Source organism: Lepisosteus platostomus, chromosome 4 (assembly GCF_059453375.1).
Source record: "Lepisosteus platostomus isolate fLepPlt1 chromosome 4, fLepPlt1.hap1, whole genome shotgun sequence".
NCBI lineage: Eukaryota > Metazoa > Chordata > Actinopteri > Semionotiformes > Lepisosteidae > Lepisosteus > Lepisosteus platostomus.
Window position 1 is genome coordinate 28,240,586 of NC_142614.1, and position 9,714 is coordinate 28,250,299.

Genomic DNA, 9,714 nt, shown 5'->3' on the forward strand with positions numbered 1-9,714 from the left:
TGTATGTGGTGTTTTACTTGTTTCCTAATATTGTTTAAGAAAATCTTGTGGCATAATTTTTCTTCTCATGTGAGTTCAATATTCAGTTTATAAACTGAATATTAATACCTCTGTGGAATTTCTTTAATTCAGATACTGATTTAGTGTATTTTAATGATACTTCATCTCTTCGTAAGCAGTAAGCAAATTAAAAGGATTATATTTCCCACTTATTGGCAATTAAGGAAACTTTGATTTTGACAACAGAAGAATTCTTAAGATGTGCTCATGCAAATCTAATCCACTCTTCACTTTGTCCTTCATAAAGTTGATTTATAACAAGGATAAACATATTTGAACAGCAATGTTTTATGTCTTGTTATGTAAAGCAGTAAGGCACAAGATTTTCTTGTACACTTTTGGTGATTCGGTATTTAACACTGTGTCATTCAGTGAAATTAATATTCATATAGTTTTCAAATGCATTACCATTAAAGGGAATATTTAAGAAAGACAGACCTTTACATGCTGTCACTACATGGCATATTGAAACGGGATCTCTCAGGACTCGGGCAAAAATCTTCTCAAGCACATGCACTGTGTGCTAATTGTGTCATGGAGTAACAATTGGAAAACTATGGAGAAAACATGTAGGAGAGAATAGGAAACACATCTATAAAAGAGTAGTGGGTATCTGGAACTGAATGTATCCAGCAGAGAAGAAATGCTGGTGGTTTTGGCTGCTGCTCTTTTTACTGGTTTATTTTTATATATGTTTTTTTTTGCATTCTCTTAATCTTTATTTCTAATTTTAGCTGTATTATTATCTCTCTGTAATTGGACGTTCACTGCTTTCCCGACTACTAATGCTGTCTGCCTACCTGCTGTACTGCAGGATTTCACCATAATGCTTGGGATTTTGAAACCTGTGAGATATACTCATCACAGCTCTGTATGCCATTTTCTGACAGCATCTTCTAGCAGTGTTTCAATATCTGTTTCTCAGTGCCAGGCATCCTACTGTGGTGCTGTCTTTAATAATTTACGTAGGTAGCTGCGTCAGCATGCGTAGGCTGCAAAGTTAAAGTTTTGTTCCATGCTGAAAAGAGAAAAAAGGAAGCACAAAGTTTAGGCCTTTAATAATTTACGCTGCCTTACGTGTCCGGAAGACACTTCACTTCTCGCCAAATCATCTACAATATATTCAACTCCCGGTTCTGCAAACAACAAGGCAGTCCAACTAAATTACTTTATCACTGACAGAAAAACTTGATTTTTCTGTGCTTGATTGAAACCTGGCACAGACAAAATGATGGTGTCTTGTTTAACCAGATTATTTCTCCAGGGTATGGTTTTTCAGAGCAATCTCACCTATCTTGTTGTGGTGAGAGCCTGGTTGCTTTTTATAATTTACTTTTCTGTATAAGGCTGGTTACTGTGTTCTTCTTTAAAGGGACTTGTTTTAAATGTCTACAATCACATTCAATCATTGTTAAGAGTTTATAAACACCCCAAGCATAATGATGCTTTTTAAGTGAGTTTGCCAATTTGCAATCTTACGATCTACTTTGTTTCTTGTTTAATAAGATCCCTATTGTGGTTGATTTTAATATCTAAATTGATTCACAGCATTCCAGTTTAACTAAGGATTTTCTAGCTTGATTGGAATACTTTGGAATCACACCAAAGTTCTCAATCAAAAAATGTCACACCTTGGACTTAGTCATTATAAATAATAGTCTTTCTGATCACTTGGCTCTTCTCTTTGATCTAGAACTCCGTGTCTCACACTCTTCAACATTTCGTTTTGTAAACTTTCACACCTGGTGATCAGTTTACTAGAGCAGGTTTGTTGGTTGCATTACTTCATTGTCTTGCTTTCCTACTTACCTCTGATACTCTAGATGACAAGGTGCAAATGTTTAATAGCTTTCTTTTAACTTCTCCTGACATCTTAAAGTAGCTCCTCTTAAAACTCGATCTATCTCCTATACTCAGTGTGCACCATAATATATCATATACTGACTGGTTGCATTCAGTGAAAACAGTCTCCCACAAACTGTAATGTAGGTGTCTTGAGTGTACATCTACAGTAATGGACGGAGTACTTGTTTGAATACAGGGCTGCAATGGAGTCTGCTAGATCCAGCTACTTCTACCATATCATTAAGAATAACCTAAACACCCCTAGATATTTGTTCTACACACCATCAAATGTTTGCTAAAGCCTAACTGCCCCTACTACATTGCCTTCCTCATCCCAATTTTGCGACACTTTTTTACAACCAAGAGTGACAGAATCAAGCATCACATTCTCTCCACCATTTTTACCAATATTACACCTCCTCCCTGCACGCCTGTTTTTACTGGTTCTTCTCTTTCTTGTTCCTCCCAACCTTATACTGCATGCCTTATATATTTGTGTTATGTATGAAACTACCACTAGACTAATGGATCCCATTCCTTCTGTTTTGTTTCAGTCCTGTCTTTCAGCTCTTTGCTATCGTACTCATAGTAAATGAGTACATGACCACTGGAGAGTTACCAGTAGCCTTTTAAATGGCTTCAGTTACATCTGTACCTAAAAAAACAAACATGGCTCTGGACATCCTAAACAACTTTTGTCCTATAGCTAACTTGCCCTTGTTAAAATGACTAATAATATTCTTATGGATTCTTAGGGCAGAGCAGTGGCTCTGTGGCTAAGGATCTGTGCCTGTGCCTGTGACTGGAAGGTTGCTGGTTCAAATCCCACAGCTGGCAGAGGACTCCTACTCTGTTGGGCCCCTGAGCAAGGCCCTTAACCCCAACTGCTCCAGGGGTGCTGTACAATGGTTGACCCTGTGCTCTGACCCCAAGCTTCTCTCCCTGTCTGTGTCTCATGGAGAGAAAGTTGGAGGATGCAAAAAGATGAATTCCTAATGCAAGAAATTGTATAGGGCTAATAAAGCAACATTAACATTATTCTGGTTATCTATCTATCCTTATTCTCCTGTAATTGCTGCTTATGACACTTAAACCCGTGAATACTTTACTTTCTCGTGTTGAGACAGTGTTTGGAGTTTCTGACTTTGCTTTTAAATATCTGGCTTGATACTCCACCACCCAATCCATCCATTCAGCATCCAGAATCCTGACCAGGTCACATGCAAGCAATTACACTGGCTTCCTATCAGGTTTCAGGTTGACTTCAAAATCCTCATGCTCACCTAAAAGGCTGTACATGGTCTGGCTTCTCAGTATCTATCTGACTTATTATCTGTTTACTCCCCTCCTCACAGCCTTAATTCATCTGACTCTGGTCTTCTATATGTCTTACAAGCTTGTTTACCTTCTGTGGCTGACAGGGCCTTCTCTGCTAGACCCCAAAGCCCTGCAATTCTGCAATTACCAGCAGCCATTTCACCCTGCAACTCACAACTGGCAGCCCACTGAAGCTAAACAGGTGTGAGCCTGGTTAGTACCTGGATGGGAGACCTCCTGGGAAAAACTAAGGTTGCTGCTGGAAGAGGTGTTAGTGGGGCCAGCAGGGGGTGCTCACCCTGCAGTCCGTGTGGGTCCTAATGCCCCAGTATAGTGATGGGGACACTATACTGTAAACAGGCACCATCCTTCAGATGAGACGTAAAACGGAGCTCCTGACTCTCTGTGGTCATTAAAAAATCCCTGGGTGTTTCTTGTAAAGAGTAGGGGTGTAACCCCGGCGTCCTGGCCAAATTTCCCATTGGCCCTTACCAATCATGGCCTCCTAATAATCCCCATCTATGAATTGGTTTCATTACTCCACTCTCCTCCCCACTGATAGCTGATGTGAGGTGAGTGTACTGGCGCACTATGGCTGCTCTCACATCATCCAGGTGGATGCTGCACATTGGTGGTGGTGGAGGGGAGTCCCCATTACCTGTAAAGTGCTTTGAGTGGAGTGTCCAGAAAAGCGCTATATAAATGTAAGCAATTATTATTATTATTCTATCCCCAGGAATATCAAAGAGTCACCTAACCCGGGTGCATTTAAATCTAGACTAAAAACCTTTTAGAAAAACTTCAATTTAATTTCAATTTCAACTTTCAATTCTGTGTCTGCTCCAATCCAGACAATATATCTAATGCTGCACATCTTTCCACTTGTGTTTCTTATATGTTAATTCTGTAATTTGTGATTCTTATAACTTTTTTTACACTTATTGTAAAGTGCTTTGAGAGGCTATATTTAAGGGTTCTATCTAAAATTATGAGAATGTGTGCGCTTAACTGCTGATTGCTATTTCAGTAGCCATTCCTCAGAAGCACCAAGAAAAAAGGATCTGTATGCCTACTATGAAGCTTTGTAAATTCGCCGGTTACAAAGGCAGCTTTAAGATGTTCCACCATTAATACATTCTAAAAACGTTATTATTGAAACTAAACTAAGTAGGAATTTTAATGGTGTAATTCTACCTTAGTTTAAATTATTTTTAAAATCAGAAAAAAATCACTATATTAAAAGATCAGTTACATTCTAACATTCTGTACTACTTTTATATTGTACCTTCGTACTATTGAGAAAGAAAAAACGCAAAAATTGCCTCGCAGAGATAGCTAATTGGTGTAAATTACATATTTGAAGTCGTACTCGGTAAATTAGGGCAATAACTTTAAGAGCAAATCTAAAAACGGATGTTGCATGCATTAGTACTTGTAAGCCTTGTTTACGTTTCGGGTACAAAAAAAAGTTGCTACGCCGGCAGTTCGGAAGTTAATGAACTGAAAACGGAGCAATACTACTACTTCTACTACCACTAATAATACAAGTCTACCTTAAAAAAATCTCAAATAATAGTTTAACTCATTTTAATGGTCGAACCCAAAACATAAAATACTCGTATACAAACAATTGAGCTTTAGTATCAAATGATAACACTAATTGTGTAGTGAATTAGATTTCCCCCTGTCACCCAAATACATTTGGCTAAGTACTTTTCAATGCAAGATCCACTAGTGAAAAAAATATGTATGCGTAAATCAGGATTTTTTTAAAATAAAGTGGTTAATGTGTATACAATGTAACTCTGTTAAAGTCTGTAGATGCACTGATGCTCAGAAAAAAACAGAATGCTGTTCAGAACGCGAGAAAATAATAGTCACATGACTGTGCGTCGCCTTAGAAACGCATTCCAAGTTGCTGAGGCTCATCCAATCAAAGTGTACCTAAGCTGGAACGCAGCAAATGAGATTATGGCCTGCGACAATTTAAACTCAGGGGTGGGTAAGAGCTGTATGCTTTGGGAGAGTATCCGGAGTTGCTACTTTTAAATTTGTTTGTGGCTGGTGCTTGCTTCGTGTAGTGATCGCTATGGCTCTTCGTGCGACAAGAGTAAGTTTTTTATTTTCTCAATATTTTTTCCCTTCTTATCGTGGTTGCGGCTTCTAATACTCTGTCTTTAAGTGGTCCTTGATGTATAAGCAAGAAGTATTGCGGAATCTTTCCTTATTGTTGAATAGACTGCAATGTTGTGCTTCTTGGGGGGGGGGACTAAAGATTCGGGGTTTTTTTTTTCCGATTGCAGTAACCCCCACTTCCCCACGGGGTTAGGGTTCGTTCAACACTAGGGGTTTTAAAATCGTTGCAGGTTTTTTTTTTTCTCCCCCTTTCGTGCAAAATCTTGCTTGGCACTCTTATGGCTAGTGAGCAAACGGGAGACCGGCGTTCCATTTCTATTGTCACTTCCTCCAGAGTTCTCGGCTGAATACAGAGAACCGGACCGCGATAATGGACAAGGGGGTAGCGACCAAACCTGCTCTGAGGCCGAGAGCTGCTCTGGGAGAGATCAGTAACAAAACTGCCGTAACACGAGCAGTTCAGAAAAAGGTAAGTTTTTCTCCCCTCATTCGCCGTGTAGGCCTGTAGTCTAAATCAAGCAAACATGTGTAATGAATGTGGGTATGGCGGCTGTAGGACACGAAGCCAGCGACTAAAGTGGTTCCGAAGAAATTGACCAAGCCGGAAAAAGCCCCTGAACCGGAGGTTCCCAAGAGAGTTGTAATCAAGCCAACGGTGCCAGTAAGTGCTCCTTTTCCACTTTGTGGCCTTTTTACTTACCTGCATATCTTAGTTGAATGTCCTAGGCACCTAATGGATAAAGTCTATACACCGTTGCTAACTTCTCTAAAGCCTGTTGACTCAATGTTTCCAAGACTGCTTAAGAAATCTTAAACTGAATATTGCATCGCATTTCTTTGTAATGGAGAACTTGGCTAAAACAGCTTTTTAAATTCTAAGCACCCTGTGATGAGTTTAAAACCTGTCCTGGACCCAAAACAAGCAGCTGCCAGATTTTAAAACCAGGTGAAATTGTCAGGTCAAATCTAACATTTGAGGGGGACTGAATAACCCAGTTCTTGTGCTGCTGTAATACTAGCACTATAGCCCTGTACCTGGGTATAAATGCTTATACCCCACCCCTTGCTAAATATGTTGTATGGAGCATAGGGCTTTTCTGCTGGGTGTGAATGATCTAATCAGTCTTGCTAGAGAAGATTTATAAATCCTATTCAGAAGTGCATGCAAGTCCCATCATAGTAATGTGAATAATCCATTACAGCTCAGCTCCAATATGCAATAGCTTTAATGTGGGTATTTAGTGCATGGAAATATCCTCTATAGTGCCCCAGTTATTTTTTTTTGTATGAAACTTAAGATTCCTAATGGAATCTGAATGTTAACTTAACTGTTCTCTTCAGGTTCAAATAGAACCTACATCTCCAGCACCAATGGAGACATCTGGCTGTGCACCTGATGACTTGTGCCAGGCTTTCTCAGATGTGTTGCTGAACATCAAGGATGTTGATGCAGATGACTTCAATAATCCAATGCTCTGCAGTGAATATGTGAAGGATATTTATCGTTATCTTTGTCAACTTGAGGTGGGTACTCCTCTTTACCTTATTCTGGATAGATATAAAGTTTAGATGGAATTTACCATCAAAAGCAACCGTATAAAGATGTCTCCATAGCCTTATTTCTGTAGGCCATTGCTTAACCTATTGTGCTTATTAATAAGCATATACTGGCCTTAATATATGAATGAAGGCTGGTAAGGAAGTGACAAGTTTTTCCTCTTGTTCTGTATTGCACTATGATAGGATAACAATGTTAAATTGGGCTGAAATTCCTTTTTTTGTAGCCTGATCAGATCTGATTTAATAAACGGTCAAATGGCTTCTGTAACTTGACTGCATTTTTCTTGCTAGGTGGAACAAGCCATCAAACCAAAGTACCTTCTGGGACAAGAAGTTACAGGAAACATGCGTGCCATCCTAATTGACTGGCTGGTCCAGGTCCAGGTTAAATTCAAGTTGCTGCAGGAGACTATGTACATGACTGTGGGAATAATTGATCGCTTTCTTCAGGTATGTGGCCTTCTGGTTTTTACCCTTTTAAGATCTGGAAAATGGCTTTTTGCATTTTACCTTTTATTCTTTTTTTTTTTTTTTTTTTTATTCAAGGCTAATCCAGTTCCCAAAAAACAGCTGCAGCTTGTGGGTGTGACAGCAATGTTTCTTGCCTCAAAGTATGAAGAGATGTATCCTCCAGAGATCTCTGACTTTGCCTTTGTTACGGATTCCACCTACACTACAGCTCAGATCCGTAACATGGAGATGAAGATTCTGAAAGTGCTTAAGTTTACTTTTGGTCGTCCAATTCCCCTCCACTTTCTCAGAAGAGCCTCTAAAATTGGGGAGGTAATTTCTTTTAATTTTTGTTCTTGGTTGTCTTGAGGGTTACTGGTACATTGCTGACTTGTTCTTTTTATTTAGGTGACTGCAGAACAGCATACCTTGGCAAAGTACTTCATGGAACTCACCATGATGGATTATGACATGGTTCACTTCCCACCATCACAAATTGCTGCTGCAGCTTTTGCCTTAACTCTAAGAGTCCTTGGGTGTGGGGAATGGGTGAGTATGTGTGCTTTTTAATTTGGTTTACCACCGGTTTCACAAATGGAATGTGCCACTAATGTGCAATTCTCTATTCCAGACCCCAACTCTGCAGCACTACTTGAACTACACTGAAAGCTCACTCATCCCAGTGATGCAACACATAGCAAAGAATGTTGTCCGGGTTAATCAGGGGCTCACAAAGCACCTGGTAAGTCATTTAGTCTTGACTGCAGGAGTAATGGAAGGCCAGTTCCCCCTTCCTAACAAAGTAGGGCTGGCCAAGACTAATCCTACTGTAGCTCCTCATGACAACCTATTTCAAGTAAAATATAAGATCAATTTATTGGCCATATTTTCCATATACCCCAGCTTGCTTTCCATGAGAAGCTTGGGGTCGGAGTGCAGGGTCTGCCATTTATATGGCACCCCCTGCAGTAGTTGGTTAAGGGTCTTGCTTAGGGGCCTAACGTAGGATTCCTTTCCCAGCTGCAGGGTACATACTGCCAACTTTCCAGCCACAGGCGGAGGTCTTTAGCCACAGAGCCACTGCACTGCCCTGTCAAGGAATTTATACCATGAAGTGCTAGAAGTAAACATTGGCAATGAGGTCTAGTACTTGCAATTGTATCTTTAGAACATCATAATGCCACCATTTTTGAATGGTGGGGGACGGATAAGTTTACCTTGTGGGTAGGAGACTACATCCTTAAATTCCTTATTTCAGAACAAGGAGGTGGGTTGGTGTGGGGGGAACTGATCAATGGCAACCAATGATGTACACTGCTTTTTATTTCTGCAGGCGGTAAGGAACAAATATACCAGTCAGAAGCAGATGAGGATCAGTACTCTTCCTCAGCTGAAATCTGCAGTCATCACTGACTTGGCCAAACCACTGATGTCATAAGTGTATGAGATGTGTTCTAGTTATTGAGCACTATGTGCTGCTGTAAATTTGTTTTTATGCATGCTTTTAATCTTTAAATAAATGCTTTGGTTTTAAAGACTTGTATTGTGGTGTCTACATATAGAAGTGCAAATAATTATTAATGGTAATGGCTGGTACCAAAGTTGTGCTTCATTCCACTTCTGACTGAAATTAAGTTGAAATGGCCCTTATGCTTTGACCATTAAGTACTTTGAGGAATGGTGTTGTAGCACCAAGACTTCAGAGCTCTGTACAACTGCATTTCTATAGGAGCAAAAGAAACAGCTGAGTTCAGAAAGTTTAACTTCTCACTAGTGTGGCTGCTCCACTTTTATGGAAAGTAATTACTCAGTGGTGGTGCTGTAATGAATTTGTTTTTAGAAATTGGGTAGCTGGCATCTATCACAAGTGTAACAAATTTGGCTTTTACTCCAATTCATTTATTGTGAATTAAACTCTTTTTAGACCAATTCCCTGTAAACGGTTCTAGTTCTAGAGCACAATCTTGTTAAAACCCACTTAAGTGTTACACCAAACACTAGTATGGGTCCTGGGTGCATTCCCATGTAGTCAAGTGAAATTTCTAAACTTGTGCAGGATTGATGGTAATGCAAGATGTGGGTCAGTGAAAGCTCTGGTAATTTCTTATTTTTAACCACACTGCAGCCACAGAGACTGGTGACGGTCAGGCACTACCAGCTGTGTTGTGACTGCCAGAGGTAAAGCTGGATGAGGAGTTCACAATGCTTTTTTTTCTTCTTCTAAAGGGTGATGGACAAAAGCCAGGTGCATGTCTTGCTTTAAGAAAAGCAATTGAACTTGTCCAACCACAGCCTATGTAACAGTGACACCATTATCTTCATCTCATGTCTGTTTTGAAAGCCTGC

General features: G+C 39.8%; 1 protein-coding gene across 1 annotated transcript; it reads left to right on the plus strand.

Annotated features, from left to right (window-relative positions):
* The first annotated feature begins 5,183 nt into the window (after positions 1-5,183).
* ccnb1 (cyclin B1) lies at positions 5,184-8,905 on the plus strand. The gene is made up of 9 exons (XM_088629339.1): positions 5,184-5,332; positions 5,693-5,827; positions 5,915-6,019; positions 6,700-6,882; positions 7,210-7,368; positions 7,465-7,701; positions 7,777-7,917; positions 8,000-8,110; positions 8,702-8,905. The coding sequence occupies exons 1-9, from the start codon at positions 5,312-5,314 to the stop codon at positions 8,804-8,806; spliced, it is 1,197 nt and encodes a 398-aa protein (XP_088485465.1). The 5' UTR covers positions 5,184-5,311; the 3' UTR covers positions 8,807-8,905.
* The last annotated feature ends 809 nt before the right edge of the window (positions 8,906-9,714 follow it).

What these genes read in the sequence shown, in the direction of transcription:
- ccnb1 (XM_088629339.1), top strand. Translation starts at nt 5,312, where the DNA reads ATGGCTCTTCGTGCGACAAGA. An exon ending in TGGCTCTTCGTGCGACAAGA is followed by an intron (nt 5,333 to 5,692) that starts GTAAGTTTTTTA and finishes CACTTCCTCCAG; the next exon opens with AGTTCTCGGCTGAATACAGA. An exon ending in GTTATCTTTGTCAACTTGAG is followed by an intron (nt 6,883 to 7,209) that starts GTGGGTACTCCT and finishes TTTTCTTGCTAG; the next exon opens with GTGGAACAAGCCATCAAACC.